Source organism: Colobus angolensis, unplaced genomic scaffold, assembly GCF_000951035.1.
Source record: "Colobus angolensis palliatus isolate OR3802 unplaced genomic scaffold, Cang.pa_1.0 Scaffold293, whole genome shotgun sequence".
Taxonomy (NCBI): Eukaryota; Metazoa; Chordata; class Mammalia; order Primates; family Cercopithecidae; genus Colobus; species Colobus angolensis.
The window spans coordinates 1,450,770-1,478,101 of NW_012116188.1; the positions used below are offsets into that span (position 1 = coordinate 1,450,770).

The window sequence follows — 27,332 nt, forward strand, 5'->3', positions numbered from 1 at the left end:
TAGGCCAAGGAGGGTAGATAATTTGAGGTCAGGAGTTTGAGACCAGCCTGGCCAACATGGTGAAACCCCATCACTACTGAAAATACGAAAACTAGTCAGGTGTGGTGGTGTGCACCTATAATCCCAGCTACTTGGGAGGCTGAGGCAGGAGAATCACTTGAACCTGGGAGGCAGAGGTTGCAGTGAGCTGAGATAGCACTATTACACTCCAGCCTGGGTGACAGAAAAGATGAGTTCCTATCCCTTTTCTATACATTTGTTTTTTCAAAGTACGTTTGTACTATGTTGGAGTGAGTGCATACATTTAGAGAACAACGGGGGAAAATGCTAGAAATTCAGTAACTTCTAGTTTCCATTTTATAACAAATATATTTTTATTATTTGATTATGGCTTCCTACTGGAGTCCTCCTACTCCCCCACCATTATGTCATCATTTTCACATCCACAGTCCATAGCGATTATGTCCATGTGGGGCCTCAATAGTTTTCCCTTTAATTTTGTGCAAGTTTCCTTACTGCATAAACTCAACTGCTCTCACTGAGGTCATCATTAAGTCTTGTGTGTGTTTGGGCAGGCTGACTTGATTTATAGCCAGCACTCCACTGTGGGTGAGTAAGATGGCATGTTTCTTCCTGTTTTTCCTCTCAGCCCTTCCTGTCTAGAGTGCAGATAACATAATTACTCAGTTAAATATCATCTGTCCAGGTTTTCATTCTGTATTGTGGTTATCTGCATTATACTTAAAACTTACACTGAGGATAATTCTGGTGGGTAGGTTTGAAGTAATTATCTTTAGTATTGCCTTTTCATTTATGATGTAAGGTGTAGCAAATCTTGGATTCCTGGATTCCTTGATATTAAAATAGATAAGATCAAACTACGTACTCAGGATGAGTCAGTACTGTTTTAAGAGTTACACTTGCCATACTTTTGGCAAATTAGTGCTTCAGAGCGGAAGCCCAGAGTTTTCGGGTAATCCCAGTCACCAAAATGTTTGTTGCAATATAACATCATTACTTTTCATGTGGGAACCTTTTAATTTGTTGGGCTCTTTTCTTTCCTCTTTTCTTTTTATAGCCATTTATAATTCAGGGATTCAGGCAACGAAATACAGGCCTTGGACCGTAAGACAGTTATATTCAGCAACATTTTCAGAACTTGTACAGCTATGATTTTTCTCAGCAATCTTGGCTAGTTTGTGAAATTAATGGCTTTAGAAATATTCTCAAATGACTTAGGGGGGAGTAAAAAGAATCTTTTGAAATATTGTCCCATTTTGTTACTTCAAGGAGATTATGGTGCAATTGAATGTAATTCCCATAAGGTGGATATAGCAAAAGTATGTCTTTGTTTTTTTTTTTTTTTTGAGATGGAGTCTCTCTCTGTAGCCCAGGCTGGAGTGCAGTGGCGCAATCTTGACTCACTGCAACCTCTGCCTCCCAGGTTCAAGTGATTCTCCTGCCTCAGCCTCCCTAGTAGCTGGGACTACAGGCGCCCCCCACCATAACTGGCTAATTTTTGTATTTTTAGTAGAGTTGAGGTTTTGCCAGGTTGGCCAGGCTGGTCTTAAACTCCTGAGCTCAAGTGATCCACCTGCCTCAGCCTCCCAAAGTGCTGGGATTACAGGTGTGAGCCACTGTGCCTGGCCAAAAGTATGTCTTTTTAATAACTGAGAAATGATGTCTTGAGCAGTCAAGTAGGAACAATTACTTGGTTGTCCTTGTGTAATGTGCAGAAAGTAAGGAAGATAATTTTTCACTGAATCTACATAGGATCTATCAACTATAAGGAAACGTATTAATAAACAGTTTCTACATCCTGATGCTTGTAGGTTTCCTTGTTGTTGAAATACGGTTAGCACAGATTTGTTATTTTTCCTCTCTCTGATTAATCCAAACCTGGAGTCTGGCCCTGGTTCTTAGGCTGCAGAGAAGTTACTCCATCTTTTGTAGGCTCCGTTTCTGTTTTACGTTTGTCGGGCTCACCTCTTGAGCTTACTCAGCAACCTTTAAAACTCTAAATCCTCGTTAGTCTTAAACTTCCCAGCTCATATTTGGATGGCAACCCTACTTGGCATTTCAGTAATTTCCCCCTTGGCAGCTCATCTTTTACCAAAAATGAAAAACCATTCTGATCTTTAAAGAAATGCAGATGAGGCCGGTCACAGTGGCTCACGCCAGTAATCCCAGCACTTTGGGAAGCCGAGGAGGGTGGATCACGAGGTCAGGAGTTCGAGACCAACCTGTCCAACATGGTGAAACCCCATCTCTACTAAAAATACAAAAATTAGCTGGGCACGGTGGCACGTGCTTATAGTCCCAGCTGTTCGGGAGGCTGAGGCAGGAGAATCGCTTGAACCAGGGAGGCAGAAGTTGCAGTGAGCTGAGATAGTGCAACTGCACGCCAGCCTGGGTGACACAGTGGGACTCTGAACCCCCCCCCCAAAAAAAAAAGAAATGCAGATGAGAAAAAGACCCTTTCTAGGACAACAGAGAATAAACTTGCTGCTGTTAGGGAGTGGGAATTTCTGCCACATGTGGATGTCAGAAATGGAAGCTTTTATTATCAGGAGAATATTCGCTGGTTGATGTTACTTAAATAGATTCAAATTTCAAACAGTTCTAAGAGCCTGTTGAGTTTCCACTATGAAGAGTTGATTTTGCCAAGATGGAAAAAAAATTCTTATCTGGTTGCCTTTTAACACCTCTGTATGATGTTAGATACAGGTATACTTCTTGCCTTTTCACATATTGAAGAAAACAGTGAGAGGTAGCAGAGTGTCTAGAAAACGGGGGACCTAGATGGAGAGACTGAATGCATGAGGATTAATGCCAGCTTCTTCATATTGCAACCCAGGCTTGAGCAATATCTGATTTTTTAATGCCTCGCAAAAAGCTAAATAAATGTCTGTGTACTGTGTGGTTCCATTCTTGTTCAATACCATCTTGGCTTCCTTTCAGGTAAGGAAGAAATTGAGCAGTGATTGTAGCAGTGATTCCCCTGTAGGGGAATGCCCTACTATGGAATACTCTGAGTGTGTGACATGTCCTCGTTTACCCAAGTCCTTGAAGTTCATGAGTAAAACTGCAGAATACAATCTAGGCTCATAGATTCTGAATGTTGGAAGTGAAATTGATCTTAAGATAATGAAATCTACTATGTTTATAATTTGATATTTTCTGTTATACCCCTGACATTGTGCTATGCTAATCACAGGAGTTTGATAAGTATTTGATAACTAAGCAAGGTTTAAGCTAAGTCACCAAATGAAAAGATTAATTTTGACAGTAATTTGAGGTCTGTTGTCTTGTCTCAAGTGTAGTCACTGCTGATTGTCAGCACCTTTCTGAAACTGCAAAAGAAAAACTAAAAATGGACCGGGAATTAGCATAGGAAAGTATAGATTAGAAGACCCAAAGTGAAACAAATGGAAAAAGTTTTTTTTTGGTCGTTAAGTATACATATTATTAGAGATGGGAGTCATTACTATGTTGCTCAGGCTGGTCTTGAAATCCTGGGCTCAAGTAATCCTCCCACCTCAGCCTCCCAAGTATCTGGGACTGCAGGTATGTGCTATTGTGCCTGGCTAAATGGCAAAAGTTTGAATAAAGATGTGCCAGGGAATAGAGGCCTCCTGTGTTGGTACAGGTGTATTGAAGTCAGAATACCTGTGCCTGCATCAGTTCTGTGTTGATATTGTGAGTGAAGTAGTAACTCTGCAATGAAGATAAAAACTTGAACACTTTTCTGTTATATTTTACAGTAGATTGATTGGCTCATTGTTGCATACTTGTATGATTATTTCTTAGGGTATGTTTCTACAAGCTATTGTTGGTTCAGAAGGTATAATCACAGTTGGAATTTTGATTTTTTTTTTTTTTTTTTTTAAGCAGGGTCTTGTTCTGTTGCCCAGGCTGGAGTGCAATGGTGCGATCTTGGCTCACTGCATCCTTCGCCTGCTGGGGTTAAGCAGTTATCCTGCCTCAGCCTCTCGAGTAGCTGGGACTACAGGCATGCACCACACCCGGATAATTTTTGTATTTTTAGTAGAGAGAGGGTTTCACCATGTTGGCCAGGCTAGTCTCGAACTCCTGACCTCAAGTGATCTGCCCACCTCGGCCTCCCAAAGTGCTGGCGTTACAGGCTTAAGCCACTGTGCCCGACCAGAATTTTGATGTATTCTTATGTAGTTCTTTCTTAAATCAAAAATATGATATTTGTTCAGATTAAGGCAATGTTGGGTGTTTATTTTTAGTTTCACATTCTTATTAGAAATATATTTTTTATAGCTTTAACTCATCAGCTAACACTTGTGAAAGTTGCCTTTGTTAACATGAATTCCATTTTCCTTTTAAAAATTAAATTATGGCACCCTCTACTGAATTTGAAAGGAATTGCTGAATAGTCACATGCAGGTTTAAAAAAGAGACCATATGGCTTTACAGATTAGACTTTGTTGACCCCTACACTTGCTATGATGATCCTTTTTGCTCACAGGCTCCTCATTAGGCAGTGTGGTAACATACATGCAATTAAATCCGTATTTTGAAGCAGGCAGAAGAACTAAAGTGATCAAATTCACAGAAGCATGAAATAACACAGTGTGTTCAGTGTTGTAGTTTTATAGAAAACTTGAGAGAGGGTGTTGGTGTGATTTTTGCAAAGAAAGCAATGAGAAAGGACCAAAAGTGTCTCATTTTAAGGAATTTAAACTTTATCATGAAAGTGCGGTTGAATCATCAGCTGATTTATTTAGAGTAGTTAAGTGATCACGTAAGTATCTCTGAAACATGATGCTGGCAGCATGTGTAGGATGGGTTGGAGGTGGGGACAGAGCAATCTGAGGATTGCTGCGTTTTCCAAGTGGGTTTAGTTAGGGTTCTCAGAAGGCACATGATTCTGGGATATGAGAAGCTGGGAGGTATGGAAGTTCTTTTTTTCCCCTAAAAATGTTTTAGCATAAAAATTTCAGGATATATAGAAAAGTAGAAAGAATAGTACAATGAATACCCATATGTCCACCTTAGATCCAGCAACAGATGACATTTGGCCATATGTTTTCTCTCCCTCTCCTCTGCCTCTCTGCTGAAGTATTTTTGAGTAAATTACAGACACCATTACTTGACACCCCTGAATACTCTATCAAGCATCTCTCCAAAACAAAAGATGTTAGGAGAGAGATGTTTAGGGAGATAAAATCAGGAAAGTAAGAATTTGGTGGTATAGGTAATGGGTTCTGTTACATCCAATAGGAGAACCACAAAGACTTCCTTTTACTATTATTAATTTGTGGTTATATAATAGTTTCTTTCTACAGTTTTTTTTGAGACGTTCAAGAGATGGATATATAGTAAATGCTATTACACTTTGAATAAAAATGTTGAAAAGGACACTTTTTTCATCAGCAAAAATTTCATATATGCACAAAAGTTGAAGAGGACATCATTCTTGGCTAAAGCAATGGCCCATGCCAGGCTTCTCCATGCGAAAAGAGAAGAAGTGGAGTGATTCGAGAGCGGAGTGGGCTAGGCTTCTCCCACCAGGGGAAGGAGCAGGCTCTTTTGTCATGTCAGAAGCCCAGGTCAGCAGAACTTTGTGTGAGAAAAGCACGCAGCCAACACAAGTGTGACCCAAACCCAGTGCAATGGTGAGAGTAGGCAGCCGGCAAGCTGACTGGCACTAACAGAGTCTACTTACTCTGGGAAAAGGGAGCAGATGTCAAAGGGGACTGGGCAAGGATGACCTTTTTTGGTGGGGTACAAAGTCTCGCCCTGTTGCCCAGGTTGGAGTGCAGTGGCATGATCTCAGCTCACTACAGCCTCTGCCTCCCAGGTTCAAGCAATCCTTCTGCCTCAGCCTTTCGAGTAGCTGGGACTACAAGCGTGTGCAACCACGCGTGGCTAATTTTTGTATTTTTAGTAGAGACGGGGTTTTGCCATGTTGGCCAGGCTGGTCTTGAACTCCTGACCTCACGTGATCTTCTCACCTTGGCCCCCCAAAGTGCTGGGATTACAGGCATGAGCCCCCGCACCCAGCCAGATATGGACCTTTTAATACCTAATTTGTTGACAGTTTTCCTACTATACTTTTGGTCTAGTAAATGTTTTAGGTTGTGATCAATGAGATTAGCAGTCTTTCTCCTTTGGACAGGAGAACTCAGAAGAGGACAGGCAGAAGCACAACATACATAATGTACATAAAATATATAATATTATAGCTAAAATTGGTAGGGGTTCCAGCAGTCACTCATTCATTTCTTCATTCATTCAACAAATAATGTTTGGAGCCATCTATTATTATAGCAAGCACTATTCTAAGACACCAGGAATTCAGCCGTTAATAATGCAGACCAAATTCTCTGCCCTCTTTTAGTTTCTGTAAGTCATAGGTTGCCTAACGACAGGGAAGCATTCTGAGAAATTTGTTGTTAGGCGACTTGGTCCTGGTAGGAGCATCCTAGAGTGCACTTACACAAAACTAGGTGGCAGAGCCCATTACACACCTAGGCTACATTGTGCAGCCTGTTGCTCCTAGGCCAGAAACCTGTACAGCAGGTGACTGCACTGAATATTGCAGGCAGTTGGAACGCAGTGGTGTTTGGGTATCTAAACATATCTAAACATAGAAAGGGAAGAGTAAAAATATGAGACCACTGCCATATATGTGGTGTGTGATTGACAGAAACATCATTATACCCTGCATCGCATGACTGTATTCTAGTAGGAAAGACAGACAGTAGACAAGAAGAGTGAAATACGCATGACTCGTGAAACTGGGATAGGCATAGGCAAAGATCATTAAGTGGAATTAGGAAGGTGTGAGGGAGATTTTAGAAAGAGAGGCCAAGGAAGCTGAGAAGATGCCACCTGGGGTAACACCCGGGAAACCTGAACCACTTGAGCCGCGTTGGAGTGCACAAAGCCTCCTGCTTGGCGTTTACATCATTTTCCGTTTCTTGTGAGGGCATGTCTCCTCCCGAGAGTGTATGAATAGGAAGTGGCTGACAGCTGGCTTCCATATGGTCTTAGCAAGGCCCCGTTTTTCCCAGCCAGATTCCTCTTCTAACCCTCAAATTTCTTGACACTAAATTGATCATAAAGCAAGTTCTCCTGATCAGATAGATTCATTCCAGGGTGTGTTAGTCTAAGACAGTTTGTCTAGCAGTCCACTAACAGGCCGTGCATAGCTCTGTGAAATGTTCTTTTGTGTAACCGTTTCCCATGGTTTTTGGACAATGACCGGCATGTTACTTTCCTTAGCAACTTAATTTTTGTTCTGTCTTTACATAACTCTTTGGAAATGTTAACTTTTCCCCTTTTCTGTTCATTTGTTTCACTGTAGAAACGAAATACTCCTATTCAGAGCTATGACATACAAATTAAAAATTTACTAAGTATAGTCAATAGGTTCCAGCAGCTAATATTCATGAAGTGTAAAAATTGAGGTGAAGAAAGTAATATTAAAAGGAATATGAAGAATGCAATGCTCTTAAAATTTCTCTTGGGTATAGCTGACTTCAAATGTAAGAGTCTCTACTATTTAATGCATAAAGGGCTAGCAAAGAATAGATTCTCTTCTAATTCATAAAGGATGCACTGTTCTCTATAATATAACATTAGGGTTTGGAATTGTTTGAAGGGCGTTTCCTGGTTTGTTCTCAGCATTGGAAATAAAATAGATGAATATGCTAGAAAAATGGAAATGTGGGTATCAGCTCATACACAGATAAGTGAGGATTTCCTTTAGGAGTATAAAGATAGACCACCGTGGAGAAAAACCTAACTTAATATAAAGTTGTTTGTGTTCTATATAATCAGTACTTTTGGATTATCTATTTCCTTTGATCGCTATTTAAGATAGCTTCAAAACATACATACATAAATATACATGATTGCAAACATCGTGTGTTACATTTAGTTTAACTTTTTAGCACTGTCCTTAGTTTGAAAATGCATACAATTAACTTTAGTATTATGACATAATTATTTATAAACAAGAATCAATTTTTAGAAAGTGTATTTTTTGATACCTCTGATATAGGGCCTAGGAAACTGACAAAACCAGACAATTTACATGAGTCTGTTGTCAGTAAACACATGAAATCATCTTCGTGAATGTCCAGATTTATTACAGATGCTTCTAGTAGCCCACATTTTTAGGAACTATTGTGTTGAACCACTTAATATTAATTAGTACTCAGGAAATAACAATGTAAATACTTAGAGTGAATGATTTATGTTATTTAAAAATCATACTGTTGATATTTGTAAATGAACAGTATATCAGTCATAATGGGCTAGGTTGTGTTTCAGTAGCAAATAACCCCAACAACACATTTATTTCTTGCTGTTGCTATGTATCCATCACATGTTGGTGGGGTACTGTGCTCCATGTCAGGGACTTGAGCTGATGAACTTGGCATTATGGGAAACATTAGACAACTTGGGAAGGAGAAGATGTGTGATCTGATTCAGCTCTGTGTCCCTACCCAAATCTCATCTATAATTGTAATCCAAATTGGAATCCCAACGTGTCAAGGCAGGGATCTGGTAGGAGGCAATTGGATCATGGTGGTGGTTTCCACCATGCTGTTTTTGTGATAGTGAGTTCTTACCAGATCTGATGCTTTAGAAGTGTTTGGCAGTTTTTCCCCCATCCTCTGTTTCTCTTGCCTGCCGCCGTGTAAGATGTGCTTTGCTTCCCTTTCACCTTCTGCCATGATTGTAAGTTTCCTGAGGCCTCCCCAGCCACGTGGAACTGTGAGTCAATTAAACCTCTTTTCTTTATATTAATAAATTACCCAGGCTTGGGCAGTTCTTTATGAAAACAGATTAATACAATGTAGAATCCCATGCTCGCTCTTAAATTTGTCACTTTTATGTTACCGGCTAAGGCAAGCCACAAAACCTCACCTAACTTCAAGGGGTTGGGAACACAATTCTCCTCTGTAAGTGGAAGGGACGAGTTGCAGATATATTGTTGAGTAGCATCATTGTCTAGCCATAATTAGAAAGTTATCTAAAATAATATGGTCAAGTTCCCTACATTATAGACTTGGATATAACAATTGAGTTGTCATTCATAATTGATAGTGCTGGTTGAAACTATTTATTATATACCGAATATACAGCATAATCACTTGGTATCAGTCCCTCCCCTGTGACAGTGTTTGTGAGTTGAAATACAACAATGATTTATGTGTTTCAGACTTGATCTGCAGGACTGCTATCCATGGTATACTATAAATAGGCAGGCTGTATTTACAGCTGCCCCTTAAATCGGTTTGTTTGTTGTTAGGGTTAAGCTTGTCCATGTCCGAGAGCTACTTACTAGACTTTTGGGCTACTTTTATGGCTACTGTTAGTTTGTAGTTATTTCATTTCTTCCTTAGACTATCTTCAATGTCTTATACTCATTTTTTGAGATGGAGTCTTGCTCTGTCACCCAGGCTGAAGTGCAGTGACGTGATCTTGGCTCACTGTAAGCTACGCCTCCCGGGTTCATGCTCTTCTCCTGCCTCAGCCTCCTGAGCAGCTGGGACTACAGGTGCCCGCCACCATGCCCAGCTAAGTTTTTGTATTTTTAGTAGAGACGGGGTTTCACCGTATTAGCCATGATGGTCTTGATCTCCTGACCTCATGATCTGCCTGCCTCAGCCTCCAAAGTGCTGGGATTACAGGCGTGAGCCACCGTGCCCAGTGGTCTTATACTAATTTTTTAAAAATTGTGGTAAAAAACAAACATAACATAAAAATTACTTTTTTTTTTTTGAGGTGAAGTCTCGCTCTATCGCCCAGGCTGGAGTGCAGGGGTGCGATCTTGGCTCACTGCAAGCTCTGCCTCCCGGGTTCACACCATTCTCTTGCCTCAGCCTCCTGAGTAACTGGGACTACAGGCGCCCACCACCACGCCTGGCTAATTTTTTGTATTTTCAGTAGAGAATGGGTTTCACTGTGTTAGCCAGGATAGTCTCAAACTCCTGACCTTGTGATCCGCCCACCTCGGACTCCCAGAGTGCTGGGATTACAGGCCTGAGCCACTGCATCTGGCCCAAAGTTTACTGTCTTAACAATTCTTAGTGTACAGTTTAGTAGTGTTGAGTATATTCACATTGTTATGCAATGGATCTTCAGAACAGAAGTTTTTCATTTACAAAACAAAAACTCTATACCTATTAAACAACAACCACTTTCCTTTCCCTGCAGCCCCTGGCAGCCATCAATTCTGCTTTCTGTTTCTATTAGTTTGACCATTTTAGATACTGCTTATAAATGGAACCATACAGTATTTGATTTTTGGTAACTGGCTTATTTCCTTCTTTTTTTAAGGCTGACTAATTTTCTATTGAATATATATACCACATTTGGCTTGTCCATTCATCTGTCGATAGACGTTAGATTTGCTTCCACCCCTTGGCTGTTGTGAACAATGCTGTAGTGATGTAGGTATACAGATATCTCTTTGAGTTCCCACTTTCAATTTTGTTGGATATATACCTAGAAGTGAGATTTTGGGGTTATATGGTAATTCTATTTTTAATATTTTGAGGAACCTTCATGCTATTTTCTGTAGTGGCCATACTACAGAAATTTACATTTACATTCCCATCAACTGTGCCAAGGGTTCCAGTTTCTCCACATCCTTGCCAACACTTGTTATTTTCTGTTTTCTTTGATAGTATTCTTCCTAATGTAATATCTTATAGTTTCGATTTGCATTTTTGTAATGATTAGCGATGTTGAGAATCTTTCATACTGCCTTCCTTTGTGTTTTATAGATTTTTTTTGTGTGGACATTCTTTGATTCTCTTCTCATTACCTTTCGTGTCTATTCTGTAGGTATTTTCTTTGTGGTCACCGTGAGAATTGCACATATCATCTTAAAGTTATAATCTGTTCTCATTTAATAGCAATTTAATTTAAATCACATATAGAGACTGCTCTTTATAATTCTGTGTCCCCATATATGTTATTGATATCACAGATTACATCTTTTTATATTGTGTTATTTACTATAAATCATTAACATAAATTTATAGTTACTTTTATGCTTTTGTCTGTTAACATATATACAATTTATATGTATGTAAATTACATGTATATGTTATATATTTTATCATATATTTTAATATAATTCATGTGTGTCTCTGTGTGTGTAGAAACATATATATATACATATATATGTGTATATATATATTTATTTATTTATTTAGATCGGGTTTCACTTTGTCACCCAGGCTGGAGTGCAGTGGTGTGCTCATAGCCTACTGCAGCCTCAGCCTCCTGGCTTCAAACGATACTCCTACCTTAACCTCTTGAGCAGCTGGAACTACAGATGTGTGTTACCACACCCAGCTAATTAAAACAATTTTTTTTTTGCGTAGATGGAGTCTTGCTTTGTTGCCCAGCCTGAAAATTTATAAAAGAATTAAAAGTGATTTATGCATCATTACAATATTACTGTATTTTATATTTGTTCATATATTCAGCTTTACCAAAGAGCTTTATATTTTCATGTGGTTTTATGTTGCTGTCTAGCGTTCTTTCATTTAGACTTGAAGGACTCCCTTTAGTATATGTTATACAGGTATAGTGGCAACAAACTCCCTCAGCTTTTGTTTATTTGGGAAGGAACTTAATTTATTTTTCATTTTGTGGGACAGTTTTGTCAGATGTAATCTTCTTGAATGGCAGACTGTTTTCTTTCACCACTTTGAATATATCATCTTACTTCAACATACTTCAGCAAAGTTTTTGCTGAGAAATTCACTGATCCTCTGTGGATGCTCCCTTGTACATGATGAGTCACTTTTCTCTTACTGCTTTCAAGATTCTCTCTGTGACTTTTGGCAGTTTAATTAGAATATGTTTTAGCATGAGTATCTTTGATTTATTCAATTCAGAGCTTGTTAAGCATCTTGAATTTTTATGTCCATTTCTCCCCTCACATTTGGGAAATTTTCAGCCACGTCCCTGTCTCTGTTCTTGTCGGACTCCCATAGTGCATATATTCATCTGCTTGATGGTGTCCCATTAGGTTCTTCCCTTTTCTTCATTCTTTTTTCACTTTTGCTCTTCTGACTTGATAGTGTCATATGATCTATACTCAAGTTCACTGATTTTTTTTTTTCTGCTTGATCAAGTCTGCTGTTGAGTCCCTCTTGTGAATTTTTCAATTCAGTTATTGTATTTGTAAGCTCCAGAGTTTCTAGAAATAGAAACTTTTAATAGTTTCTGTTTCTCTGATTCTGTTGTTATTTTGTTCATGCATCCCTTTCCTGACTTGTTTTAGTTGTCTGTGTGCTGTTTTAGCTCATTGAGCATCTGGAAGGTGATTATCTTGAATTCTATGTCAGCTAATTCAGAGATCTTTTCTTCAGTGTGGATTTCTGGAGCTCTATTTTGCCCCTTTGATTGGGCTATGTTTTACTGTTTCTTTGGCGCCTTGTGTTCTTTTGTTGAGATCTGGGCATTGGAAAAGATAGATCCTCTCGGTTTTTATTGACTGGCTTCGTGCAGGGCAAGATCTTTTCCAGTCGGCCTGGATAGTGATTATTTGGACCTCTCAAACCATTGCTGAGAATGCCTCTTCTCTGGCCCTGTGCATGTAATTTCACGGTTAATGAGACTTGCTCCTGTTTTCCTCTCAGAAGTCTGTACATTAATCTCGTCCTCCTCATGGCATCCGTCTGAGGTTCTGCTGTCTTCCTGATGCTGTAACAAGCCCCTGGGCTCTCTTTTGTTTTCAGTGGCCCCCAGTCTGGCATCCAGATTATACTCTCTTCCTGTTAGCACTCCAAGTTAGTCCCTTGGGCAGCCCCTCACAAGCCAGAACATTGGGTGCACATTTTCCTCTTCTCTTTCCTTCTTGAGGGAGAAGCTGGAAGTTGGGAGTTTTCCTTCAAATTACTCCATGTTGCACTGGGGTCAGGGAGGAGCTAAAGTGGACAAAAAGCAATGCACTTTCCAACGTGCATTGATGTCGCCTTCCTTAGCTTTTGCTTGCATGGGTGCTGCATAATTAATTGGCTTCTGGAGTTACAGAGGTAACTTGGTTTGTATGTTGTTGTTAAGTCAGTGTTTCCATGGGGAAAAGAGAGTCTGAGGTATTCTGTTCCACCATCTTACTGATGTCACTCCCTGTACACGTTTAGTAAAACCTCCAGTCATTGCTAGAATATTTCACTTGATGTTTTGCTATGCCTATACAATAATCATAACTGTGTTACAATAAGAGGTTTCATTGGCAAAGAGGTAGATTTTTGGTAACCCTATTAAAATTTAATCTTAAATGTCTTAAATGTAGCTTTTTAATAAACAGATTTATTCTATTTTTATGCATGGTAGGTTGAATATGGAGTGATATGTAATTTTAATCAAACTTGCTTCATTGACTGGTTTATTTTTGACCTCTCAAGATATTTTTGAAATTAGTGTCTATGAATTGTGGGTAATGCTAGAGTGACATTTTGTTACTAAGAAAGATTTGGTAGAATCTGAATTATATTCTTGAGCTTCAGATATACTCCATCATTTACTTGAGCCATATAAAACAGAGGGACAGTATCCCTGGCTATCATGCAAGATGTTACTGTAAATTTTAGAGAGATCTGTGGCTTTTACAGGCTGTGCATTTTGTAGGTATGTTCTAGACCTTAGGATCGAAGGCTGAGAATATTATTTTTGGAACCTACTTGATGTTTTGGGTATATCAGAGAAGGCACTATGTTACGTGACTGAAGAGCCAAGAAGAGGACGTGGATATGAAGCAGGCAGTTTTCTGATTTGTAAACGGAATCAAGTAGAACAAGAAAATTAAGGGGAAGGTTGAGGGAAAGGGAGAGCTAAAATTGGAGCATCTGGTGTGTTTCATGTTTAGATGCGTTGTTTCATTTAACCAGTCAGAAAAAGTGAGTGAGATACACATATTCTTTCTATTTGACCACTAAGAAAACTGAGAGAGGTTAATAGTCGTTAAGAGGCAGCATTGTGTAGAGTGATTCACAGGGTGGGTCTTGAATTCATACATACCAACATCAGAATCCCTTCAAGTTGTGGGCTTAGGGCTCATTGCCTAAAGTTCAGTTTCCTCATCTGTAAGACATGGTAATAGTGCTTACATAATAGGATTATTGTGAGCATTAAATGAAACAGTGCATGTTGCATTTTTAACCTAATATCTGGAAAATTGTGAGATACTCAATAGGAGCCATCACGAACATTATTCTTATTTATTTATTTTCGTTTAACGTGGCTTTCTGAGGTCTCATGCCTTGTCAATTGTGTATGTGGTAAGTGGTAGAAGATCCTTCAGATTTTAAACTCTGTTTTTTGTCTTACCAAAGCATGTATTCTTTTCATTGTAGGACCACTAGAAGTTTGCGAGATTAGAGGAAATATGAAATAGAGAGTGATGAAAACAAGACTGTGAGTGTTAGTAAGGTTGGGCGTGGTGGCTCACGCCTGTAATCCCAGCACTATGGGAAGCTGAGGCGCATGGATCACCTGAGGTCAGGAGTTCGAGACCAGCCTGACCAACAGGGCAAAACGCCATCTCTACTAAAAATACAAAATTATCCGGTTGTGGTGGCGGGCATCTGTAATCCCAACTGTTGAGGAGGCTGAGGCAGGAGAATCACTTGAACCTGGGAGGTGGAGGTTGCTGTGAGCTGAGGTCACACCACTGTACTCCAGCTTGGGCAATAAGAGCGAAACTCTGTCTTGAAAATAAAATAAAATAGAATAAAATAAAATAAAGTAAAATAAAATAAAGTAAAATAAAATAAAAGCGGCCATCTGTTGATTGGCTGCTATATATGGGTTAGATGTTTTACTTTTATTTCTTTTAATCTCATTTCACTAAGTAGCTTGGCCAGGATCACAGAGTCAGTAAGGCAGGGCTTGGGTGGGATCTTAGGTCTGTCTGATTTCAAAATCTGTGCTCTTGTTGTTAGGCTGTGCTATCTCCCTATAGGTAAAATGATGAGGTGACTCTGACTTGGAAGAGAAAGAGAGCGGATCATTATTCAGTTTTTAGGGACATATGATGATATGGGTTCCATTCTTAAGGAATCTAGTGGGGGACATTGATTGAACAAAAAATGTAAAATTATGTTGCTATATGTTAATTACAAAGAAGGATTGGTTTCTGCGGTAGAGAGGACCGAAGGGAATGCCAGTGGAATGCTGAGATGAATCTGGAATTGAGAATTAGTCAAGGAAAACGTAATCCAGAAGTTGTATCACTCTTCTCTGCCCCCAACAATTAGAGGAAAGAGATACAGAGCAAAAATAGTGGGTCATTGATGGTCAGTGGTGTAATCTTGAAGATTTAGCCAAGACTTTTTAGCAGTAAGTGGTAGAATATAAATGCAATGAAAGGACAGTCATCATCAGAGGAGTGCCCCAGAGGAGAGGTCTGGAGGATGTGCCAACACTGTAAATGCTGCCATTTTTGCTTAAGGAGAGTAAAAAAGGAGAATGGGGTCGTGGTGCACTCACTGTTGTAGATGGTTCGGGTAGTCTGGAATGAGGTAATTGCCTGCGAGTGCTAGTTCATTCATTACACCTGCGCTTCCAGAGAAGGCGCAGTTGTGTGCCTTCCCAAGAGCCCTCACTAGATGAGGCCCTAAGGGTCTCGTGGTTAATGTTCCTTCCTGGCAAATGGACCAGGGTTCCCGCAGACTTTCCTAGCAGCCTTAAAGCCTGGGTCTCTTCACCTGGAGATTATAAAGCAGCATGTTCTCTTGTTTCCTTTCTGAAGTCTTTAAAGGTTTATAGGATTCTTTTAGTGGGATTCTTCTCTTCTGTTGCTTCAGCATTTCCCTTTCCATGTGTGGAAAGGACATGTGTTGGTTTTATATTAATATAATCATTGGACCCCATTGGATTTGTAAAATGTGGGACATTTTGATCCTTCATAATCTTTTTGTCTTGAAAACTAGGAATTTTTGTTTTTGGTTGTATAAAGCATCTTTTCTTACATACAACATCCTAATACTTGGCCAGTTATAAGTCTGTTTTAAAATTCTTTATGTATAGCAACAGAGTCTGAGATACTTGGGATAGCCAAAATTGAAATGCAATTTTGTTTATGATTAAGAACTGAATCTTTAAAAGTTTTCACAATTTTGCACAACAGAACAAAATAGAATTTTTTTAACTTTCTTTTTTTTTGAATATATAAATAATGACCAGTACAAATGTTACTAGAAAGCATGCTGCTTCTGGATCCTTAAGTCACTAGCAGATAGAATGTAAAGATATAGAATAATGGTCAGCAAACTTGGCCCTCCTTCATTTCTGGAAATCAAGTTTTATGGGAACACAGTCATACTCAGGTACATATTGTTTAGGTTGAGATCATATGGACCACAAAGCCTAAAATGTTTACTGTCTGACCCTTGACAGAGAATGTTTGCCAAACCTTGGCATTAGAGAAGCAATTCTCAACATTTTTGGTCCTCAGATCTATACTCTTAAAAATTATTGAAGGATCTAAAGAGTTTTGATTATGTGGGTTATATTGGTTTAATTCATTTAAAAATAACAATATTAAATTTGCTTCATGTTAACACGAATAGCATTTTTATGAAAAATAATTTTACCCTCAAAACAAAAGCATGAGTGAATTGCAAATTTCTTTAATTCCTGGCTCAACAGGAGACTGTTATATTTTCGTATCTGTGTCTACTTTCATTTTGTTGCTGTGTGTGTTCCGGTTGAAGGATATGAAGAAAAACTGAGCTTACACAGATCTGTAGTTGGAAAAGGGAGGAGTATTTTAATAGCCTATTCAGTTAACTGCGGATATTCTTTGCTGTTACACCAAAGATAGATGGCAGTTTCTTAAAGATAAGTTTCAGTGTAAAATCTGAAAATATAGAAATAAAGTTATTGTATTGGAACTTTAAATCCATTGATCAATCTTGAGCTTTGAATGGATGTTGTTCATGCATAATTTTCTAATGTGTTAGTAGAAAATGGGAAAATATTGGTTCACCGAATCATACAGATCTTCCCGATGTTGATACAAAATGCCAAAAAAATCACGTTTGTTAATGTCACCATGGGTCTTCTCAGCAAAGCCTTTGGGCATTGGGAAGCTGACAGAACCAGTGCAAAGTGGGGACTTGGTTCCACCATGTGTGTGTTTCAGTTTACATAGCACCATGCAAAATGAGCCTCTAGTGGATGCAAGTTTTATAAAATTCTGATTTTTGCTTGGAAGCTCATTTTTATCATTAGCAATACATATTGTTTTTGGTTTCCCTTGAAAGTATGGACTCTATTTATCTTCAAGAAAATGTTTGTCAAATACCGAAGCTTGAATAACCGTAGTTTGTCTTCAGTTGTTCTTTTAAGTTAAAAAAAAAAAATGTTCCATGATCAGAGCAGCCAGTATAGTTCACAACTCAAATCATTGCACAAATGTTTTTTTGAGACAGTGTTTCCTTTGTTTATATCAGCAGTTACTTTATGTGTGCTTCCCATTATTCACACAGGATGTTAAAAAGAAGAGTACTCAAGAGTCAATTAATATTAATTTTTACTGCTTCCTTAAGGATATTCTATAGTGAACCTTCCCTCTCCCCTCCTCCTCTTCCTGTTTTTCTTCCTCTTCCTCCTCCTCCTCTGAATGAGCATCCTTGGCAACAAAGAATACAATGTTGAATAGTTTCAATTTGGTGCCATTATCTTGACTCATGCTCAGGTGCCAGTGGTTTTACCAACCGTGACCGTTGCTTTTCACCATTGGTGCAAATGCTGGTACAGTGCAAAAGACAAATAACATCTCAGTACTTTCTTCAGCAATTTTATGAAAATAGTTTGACCTCATGGACCCCTCTGAAAGGGTCCTGGAGACCACTAGGGTTCTGTGGACCACACTTTGAGAATGACTGGTATAAAAGGTACAAGTACCATTTTATATAAGCAGATGTCTGCCACTTAGTATATGTTGCCTCCTTTTATTCTTACAGTTATAATTTAAGAGGGTCCAAATAATGTTAACAGATACAAGTCTGCTTCTTGCAGTGGCTAATAGAACTAATGAGTCTTTCAGATTGAGCTTTTACAAAAATCTGTGATAGATTTATTTTTAAAAAATATGTGATAGATTATTTATTTGTTTGTGTTATTTTATTGCTCTATTAGGTTTTGAAAATGTAACTTTCGAGTATGTGTATCTGGTGAAATAATCTACAGTTGGATTTCTGAGCACACTTATTCTTCTGAAATGATAGATTGGGAACATAATTATTAAACTAGTTTATGATGACAGTTAATTACAAGTTTTCATATTCTTGAACACTTACCCAAATATAGAGGAAATGTATTTGAAAATTACTTGATTTCTTGTTCATATATATTAACTGTGTGTGTGTATGTTCACATTAATAAAAAATGTTGCAGACGATGAAATTAAGTTATTTACTGAAAACAAGTTTTAAACACGTGCACTTCTGTGGTTGACCACTAGATGTCATGAGTGCCATGGGAGCATTAAGAGTTACCCAGGGCGGGTAGAAATGGAAGGTTGTAAGCTCATAGACCTTCACATAGTTCACTGTTTCCACATGATCAATGCCAGAGGAACCTGATACAGTGTGATATATAGAAGCAAGGTACAACTGGAATAATGAAATTTCAAAAATAAGCCCTTTTAAAGGAGGGTTGTAATCATTCTATTGGGCATTGTAAATGCTTCAGGTGCACTTGATACTGCTGTTATGTTCCTGGCTTTTGGGTCTTTCTCTTTTTTATGGAAAGATGGATTGAACTTCAATTTAAGAATATTCGGTAATCCCTCTCAGGACATACTGTAACAGCTGGTATTTTTGTGTTGTAGTAAATTGATTCCATACAACAGTCAGTAATAATTATGGCTGCATTCCGACAAATTCCAAAGTATTTTCAATGAATTTCGCCAAAGAAAATAACATCATTACTACAAAAATTTAACTCAGTTTGAAAGTTAAACCTAGCAACTTTGCTTCATTCCACAAAATACAAAGTATTACTGGTTAGGGTTCTGTCGAACCAGTTTTAGAATTCATGTACTCGTATATGGTCTGAGGAGGTGATTACTTTGTAGTATATATACTTAAAAGATAATTGCTTTGTAGTAAATAACACAGCTTTGGAAAAATTTAACCTTGAGTGTTCATTATGAAATAAAAAACAAGAAATGCGAGGGCTTTTCGCATGTGGCATAGATGAACAGCAGCAACACCAGCTCAAAAGGATGTTTTGATGTGGAATGTAAGGTCTTCAGTATTAATGGAATATGAATGTTTCAAATTATATGAAATTCTAATTGATATAAGCATATGTTGTCTTATTATATGGTGTGTATGGTTTATAAACGTGAAACATTGTAAGTTCTTTAAGCTGTGAAGAAAGTGATAGGTTGCATGGTATAGATGGTATAGCATATGTGCAATCTGTACCATATGAATTTAGGCTTTTCTCATGACATAAAGACCTTAAATTCCATATATATACACATACATATAATAAATACCTACTCACATACGTACATACCTATATATTGGCCTAATGGTACAAATGTGTCTGCAGACATTTTAGAAATTTTAATTGATTTTCGTTTTTTTCTATTAGCAAAAGTCTACTAATTGACTGTGTTCTTTAAATTATACAGTCTTTTTTTTTGACTTTGAATTACTTCATTTCTAGCCTTGCTTTATACAAGGAACATTTTCCTATAGTTGAATCTTCATCCTGATTTTTAGAATAATTTGTGAAGGCAAAGCAAAGTTGCTTTCAAAATTATTAGAAAAACAGCTCCATACATGTGCATTAGTGAAATCTTGCCTCACATGTTTAATTTTTAACTTAGCTATATTTTCATTTGGTATTTCAAATAACAATTCTTATATTATAAATTAGCACTCTTTTCTGTATTGATGTGTATGCATGTTTTAACTATGTCAGCCTTTGCAATAACATAAAGCAAAATTCAAGTTATTGCAGCAGATAGTCTGATCTAAAATAATCCCTTTGATGGTGAAGTTTTTAATACTAATTTTCACTTTAACAATTAAAAAACAAATTTAGAAGGCTTCAATAGAATCTTGCAGTTTGGATTTTTTAAAGTAAAATTTGGCAAGTTCATTTCTTCTTATTCTGCAATTTGAATCAGCAACTTTAAAGGCTTTAAGAATTGATGTGAACCAGTTTTGCCAGTGTTTCCAATGTTTTCTTGTTGTTGTTAATATATGTTAAAAATATGCTTCTAAATTACTGAATTTGCTTTATAGAGAATTGAGGAAAGTACGTTAAAAATGAACTGAAAACACATTGTGTGGTTCTTCTGATTTCTACAAAAATGTAAATGGAGTACTTTTTCCATTATTAGCCAGGGGTGATCCAAATTTAAACCAGATGGCCTCCCTCTAGGTGTTAGGCCAATGTAAATTTTAATCTTGCTACTTTCTTTTATGTTTTCGTTTTATAATCTCATTACCTGAATTAAAAAAACACTAACAACCAGTGTTTCTTGTTTATTTACCATGTGTCAGACACTGCATTACATGAGTATATTTAATTACCGAATAGTTCTAATTTACTCATGTCTCTGTTTGTGTATAAGGAAGTTAAGGTTTAAGAAGATGAAATACCTTGCTGAAGATCGCAGAACTAGCAGCATTAAAGATTAGGTCAAACTCTAGATCCCTTGTTCTTAACTAATATGCTATACTGCCTTTACCGCTTATCTGAGGATAAACACTAGTTAAGATAGTTACTGAAAAAAGTTAATATTTTTCCAGATACAACAAAGGTTAGTTTTTACTAAAAGAATTTACTTGTGTATGCTAGCTTGGATTGTTAGATTTACTTTGGATTACTAACATTTCTGTAAATCTATAATAATATCTTGCTTCCATTCTAGTAAATATTCCTTCAAGGTTAGTTGCAGACTTCAGTTAGAGAACCATGTATTTGTCATATTAGGATGAGCTATTTAAAAAAATACAATTAGGCTGGGTGCGGTGACTCACACCTGTAATCCCAGCACTTTGAGAGGCTGAGGCAGGCGGATGACTTGAGGTCAGGAGTTCAAGACCAGCCTGCCCAACATGGTGAAACCCCCGCCTCTATTTAAAAAAAAAAAAAAAACTAAAAAAATAAAATTAGCCAGGCTTGGTGGCAGGCGTCTGTAATCCCAGCTCCTCAGGAGGCTGGAGCAGGAGAATTGCTTGAACTCAGGAGGCAGAGGTTGCAGTGAGCCGAGATCGCACCACTGCACTCTGGCCTGGGTGACAGAGTAAGATTCTGTATCAAAAAAAAAATTAATTATAAGTTTCTGACAATTTATATAGTCTCTGTTCTACGTTTAGAAATATAGCTGAGAATTATGGTAACACAGGGAATGAAGTTGAGAATGGCATTGACTTACAGAAGCGTCTTAAAATTATCCATGTATCCAGTCAGCGTTCCACAACCCAAATGTAAAAATCTTGAAGGAAGCCTCAACACACACATTGAGAATATTCACGCTTTCAATCAGAAGTTGCTCATCAAGACCAGAAACTCTCACAGTTCGTGTTTGCATGTGGTCTGTAGAAAAAATTCTGAAGAGTTGTGATGTCTCCAATAGTGATTGGGATGAGAATTTTGAATTAGTTACAGAATGTTGTGATTTGGTGATGGTCCCTTTTTAAAAAAGATAAATGTTTCTTTCCTTTCTAGAAACGGCTTACAAAACATACAGATCTTGGTAGACAACGTGGCTGCAGGCTGTTGAATTGGAATTCCCTGTGGCTGTCTGAGGGCAGGGTGTCTGGAGAGCGGTCGGCTGACCTGTTCCTACACCTTGCATCATGCCAGCTTTGTCAACAGGATCTGGGAGTGACACCGGTATGTGACCCTAAGAGGGGCAGTTCTTATTGCATCTTTGCTTAAATCTTGTTCACAGTGAAATACAACATTGCTTTAAGCATTCAGGCAGATCATACTTGTTTTTCTGTCACCAACACTAGGGGCATGAGATCAACTCAGGGATGCCCTCCTAGGTAAAAGTTACTGGAGGACATGGACTCACTGCCTCTTTCTCCAGGTAGTGATGGCATGTGCTGATGCTGTCGTACTGTCTTGCTTTTAGAATAATTTTGTGCATTTAATTTAAAAAATTAAGCATTTGAAACTTACAGAAAAGTATGGCAAATACTGTGATACCCGTATTATCCTTCACTCAGTTGTATAACTGGTAGGAACTGTTTGCCACACTTGATTCCGATTTTTCTCTTTTTTTCTTTAAGAAATAAAACATTATCCTTACCCCAATTCTCTGTTTTCTGTCTGTCACCAGAGGTAAAACTATCCTGAAATTGATATATATCATTAAGGGATTCAGTTAAAACTGACAAACATTTCATGTTATTATCAGTTATAATACTTTGAGATACCTACAGTAGGTATTTCTAAGAAAGGAAAAAAAAACTCACATGCACGCATGTGTACATAAAATCCTCCCCTTCTGATCTGATTCAGGGAAGTAAAAGTGTGGTGGTAGACGCCTCTTTGAGGTCCTATTCTGGACCAGAATCAGCAGTTTTTCAAAGTGTAGAATCCTGGATGCCTCTAAGAACTAGTAAAACAAAATGTAAATGGGGTTGGAGGCCTATGTCATGCATTTTTAAAGCCCCTTGAAAGAAGTGATAACACAGTAAAACGAAAAGGAATGTTCTCTGTTTTATATGGGGCCATCCTGAATTTGGTTGATATAGCTCTCTAACCAGCCGAGATGACTGTCTCAGGCTGGAAAATTACAACGGCTGGTGCTATAATCTCAAAAACACCAAAACACAAATTCAGTTTTATCTTGTATTATGTTACACTGGCCTTTTCGTTTGCCCTACTTGCAAATGTAATTCTTTGCCATTTCGGGCATATCCGTAGTTATATGTTGGCAAGTTTTGTCCCGTCTTTTTTTTGTTTTGTTTTGTTTTGTCTCAATTTTATCTATCAAGAATGTTTTTTTTTTTTTCCATTTTTTACACTGAGGATTCGTTTTTGTCAGCAAGAAGTTTGATTGTTAAATTACGTAAAGCTTTTCTTTCTCAAGACCTTAACTTGGAAGTCAGACCCTTTGGAGATTTTTTTCTTCTTTTTAGGTTTTATATAGTCCCACATTGTGTTCTACTTTATAAAAATGAATGATTTAACTTTCCATAGTGCTTTGGGAAATTATGGATAAAATTTATGTGAACCATAAATTTACTACAGTTGTGTAATGAATATGTTTTAAACTTTGCTGTTCACCCCAAATGCCTTAGTTTAATTGAATGCAAAGTATTGTTGCTTACATATTACTTGAAGGAGGATTAAAATGGAGTATTTATAGTTTATAAGGCAGTTTAGGTGTCAGTCATGAAAAATAGCATACGCTATCAAGAATTTAAAAAGGGCTTTTCCATACACAGCCAGCTCGCTTAGTGCAAATCTAAGGTGCCAATCTGAATGACACCTTGCTTTATGATGTTTTCTGACCTTATCTCCCCACAAGGTTTGAGCGAAGCACAGAAGACAAGAGTCTGCATTTACAGAAGCCGCAAAGTACAGCGTATGCATCAGATGTTTGCAACTGGCCAGTCAGGGGTCATTTTCCCCCTAAGCAGCGTTGCGTAGCAGTATCGCTGATGTCATCCCATTATCAGGTTTCCAGGGGAACAGAGTTAGACTCAGACCCTCGTGCCACAGGAGCAAGGCACCCGACTAACAGCAGCCTAGATACATGGATTGCTCATTTGGGAAAAGACATTTTGTGTAAAACTTTTACTACTTCTTCTTTCCCTTCTTGCTTATTTCACTAAGAAAAAAATATCTTATTATACAAGTAATACATAACAACATGCCACTTTCCCTCGATCTTATTTTTTTCTCCGTTTGATAAGTAGCCTGTAAGAGTTTCCTGTTCATTCAGTACTTGCATATATATGTCATAAATACATGGTTTTTGAGTCTCTTTTCCTTTTCTTTTTAATCACAGATTTTGTTATGCCCTGTTTATTATTCTTCAACTTTTTTTCTACACCAAACTATTCTTGGAGAGATATTTCCATGTTAAATATAGAAAAGTGTTTGTGTGTTTACACATGTTTATCTATAATCTCTCTATACATCTATATATTTTTCTCATTCTTTTAAACTAATGCATACTTTTCCATTATATCGCTATTTAGTGAACCATATTGCTGTTAACAAAAGCCTGGTTTTGCTCCTTTTGTAAATTTTTTTTTTTTCTTTTTTGAGGCGGAGTCTCTGTCGCCCGGACTGGAGTGCAGTGGCTGGATCTCAACTCACTGCAAGCTCCGCCTCCCGGGTTTACACCATTCTTCTGCCTCAGCCTCCCAAGTAGCTGGGACTACAGGCGCCCGCCACCTCGCCCGGCTAGTTTTTGTATTTTTAGTAGAGACGGGGTTTCACCGTGTTAGCCAGGATGGTCTCGATCTCCTGACCTCGTGATCCGCCCGTCTCGGCCTCCCAAAGTGCTGGGATTACAGACGTGAGCCACCGCGCCCGGCCTAAGATGTACACATTTAATGATGTCAAATTGTCCTTCGGAGTGGTTAAACCACCAAATAATCTATGGTCAGTGTATTAAAGATCCTTTCCCCTACATTCTTGGCAGTATTAAATATTGTCCATCTTTATAAGTTTTACCAATCTGTTGTGAAAAACATGAAATCTTAAGTGTGAAATGTGCATTACTACTGATAGCTAGCGTATTTTCATTTGTTTCATTGCCATTCCTCTATGATTCATCTATTCATATCTCTTCCTCATTGTTTGTACTGGTTTATCATTTTCTAATTTAATTGCAGAATGTATTTGTATTTTGTATATTAATCCTTTGAGCCATTATAGGTTGAACACTATTTCTTCTGGCCAATCAGTTGTCCTTTTTATTCCTTAAATAATAACATTTCTTCTATAATAGTTGAAAACTTTTTTGTAGTCAAATCAATCTTTTCTGTATTGATTTGCGTGCTACTTTTCTTCTGCTTAAGAAGGACTTTCCTATGCCAGGATTATGAAGATATTCTCTAAGATTTTTAGTAGTTATTTTAAAGATTTGTTTTTACACATTTGAAATTGTAATCCAACTGCAATCTGTATGTGGAGTGTGGCAGTAGAGTCTAGTCTCACCTGATTTTATTTTTTCATGTGGCCCACCAAGTAATCCCCAGATAACTTATTCAATAGTCTGTTCTTTCCATGTATATTTTTAATATCCCCTCTATCATAATTCAGCATTACATGTATGTTCTGTGTTCTCTTCCTTGGCTATAATGATCTGTTGATTATATTAAAAATTTTTTAATAGATTATTTTTTAGAGCAATTTTAGAATTACAGAAAAACTATGAAGACAGTACAGAGAGTTTCAATATGCCTTGCCTTAGTTTCCCCTGTTATTAGCATCTTACATTAGTATGGTAAATTCATTTTAATTGGAGAAACGATATTGATACATGATTATTAACTAAAATCTATACTTTATTCAGATTTCCTTCATTTTCCATTAATGTCATTTTTTTTTGTTGTTGTTCCAGGATCTCATTTGTAATACCATATTACATTTAGTTGTCAACTCTCATTAAACTTCTCTTGGCCATAATGGTTTCTAAGACTTTAGAAATCAGGCACAGTGGCTGACACCTTAATCCCAGCACTTTGGGAGGCTGAGGCAGGTAGATCTCTTGAGCCCAGAAGTTTGAGACCAGTCTGGGCAACCTGGTGAAACCACATCTCTACTAAAAATACAGAAAATTAGCTGAGCCATGGTGGCATGTGCCTGTAGTTCCAGCTGCCTGGAAGGCTGGGTTGGGAGGAATCACCTGAGCCTGGGAGGTCCAGGCTGCAGTGAGCAGTGATCGCACCACTGCACTTCAGCCTGGATGATGGAGTGAGACCCTGTCTCGAAAAAAAACAAAACAACAAAACAAAACAAAAAACAACAAAACCCAAAAGACGGTCCTTGATTTTGATGACCTTGAGAGTTTTGAGGAGTTCTGGTCACGTATAATGTAAGGATTCCCCTCTCCTGGAATTTGTCTGATATTTTTCTTGTGAAAAGATTGGGGTTATGTGTTTGTGGGGTAAGGTCACAGCGGTGAAGGGCCATTGTCGTCATATCACAGTGAGGGTACATTCTGTCAACTCGATTTATAACTGTTAACATTAATGTTGGTGACCTGCCTAATGTACTGTTTGTCAGGTTTCTCCACTGTAAGGTTACTCTTTTTTTCATCCTTTCCATACTGTAATCTTTGGAAAAAGTCTCTCTGTGCAGCCCACGCTTAGAGTAGTGTGTGCCGTTTCTCCTCCTTTAGTGTAAAGGGGCTATCTAGATGATTTGGAATTCTTTGTCTTTTCTCTCCCATTTATTAATTTATTCAATCATTCAGATCAATATGGAGTCAGGGATACTTATTTTGTAATTTGGGTTATAAGCCATGACTACTTTATTTTGTTGCTCAAATTGTTCCAGCTTTGGCCCTTGGGAGCTCTTTGAGGTGGCTTCTTTGATAACCCCCATCAATGTGCACTTGTTTGTTTTTATCACTTCCTTATTTTTGATACTACAAATATTCTTGGCTCATCTTGTATATTTCCTGCCTCAGTCCTAGAAGTAGACATTTCTCTAAGGAGCTCTTGTTCCTTTCGTTGGGGATGGGCTTAGAAACCAAGATCTGGGCAGTAGGTTTGCTCATCGCTATTGGAGTGTTGTTTCTTTTTCCTTTGGTTTCGTTTCATTTCTTTTCTCTCCTCCCTCCTCTCTCATCCCTCCTCCCTCCTCTCTCATCCCTCCTCCCTCCTCCCTTCTCTCCCCTTTCTCCTCTGTCTTCTCTCTTCTTTCCCTCTCCCTCTGCCTCTCCTTTCCTTTCTTTCTTCTTTTCAATTCTTTTCTTCTTGGTAGAGATGGGGTTACCCTGTGTTGCCCAGGCTGGTCTCAAACTCCTGAGCTCAAGTGATGCTCCTGCCTCAGCCTCCCAAAGTGCTGGGATTACAGGCATGAGGCACCGCACTCAGCCTTGAAGTGTTGTTTCTTTTTTTTTTGAGACGGAGTCTTGCTGTGTCACCCAGGCTGGAGTGCAGTGGTGCTATCTCGGCTTATTGCAAGCTCCGTCTCCCAAGTTTAGGCCATTCTCCTGCCTCAGCCTCCCGAGTAGCTGGGACTACACGCGCCCGTCACCACGACTGGCTAATTTTTTGTATTTTTTTTTAGTAGAAACGGGGTTTCACTGTGTTAGTCAGGATGGTCTCAATCTCCTGACCTTGTGATCCGCCCGCCTCAGCCTCCCA

At 38.2% G+C, this 27,332-nt stretch overlaps 1 protein-coding gene across 1 annotated transcript in view; it reads left to right on the plus strand.

Annotated features, from left to right (window-relative positions):
- MPP7 (membrane protein, palmitoylated 7 (MAGUK p55 subfamily member 7)) overlaps positions 1 to 27,332 on the plus strand; it is a 238,906-nt gene that overhangs the window by 27,893 nt on the left and 183,681 nt on the right. The window contains exons 5-6 of the mRNA XM_011949216.1: positions 508 to 609; positions 21,715 to 21,882. Of these exons, the coding sequence (XP_011804606.1) occupies positions 21,846 to 21,882 (37 nt within the window). The 5' untranslated portion in view covers positions 508 to 609; positions 21,715 to 21,845. The remainder of the gene's footprint in view (positions 1 to 507; positions 610 to 21,714; positions 21,883 to 27,332) is intronic.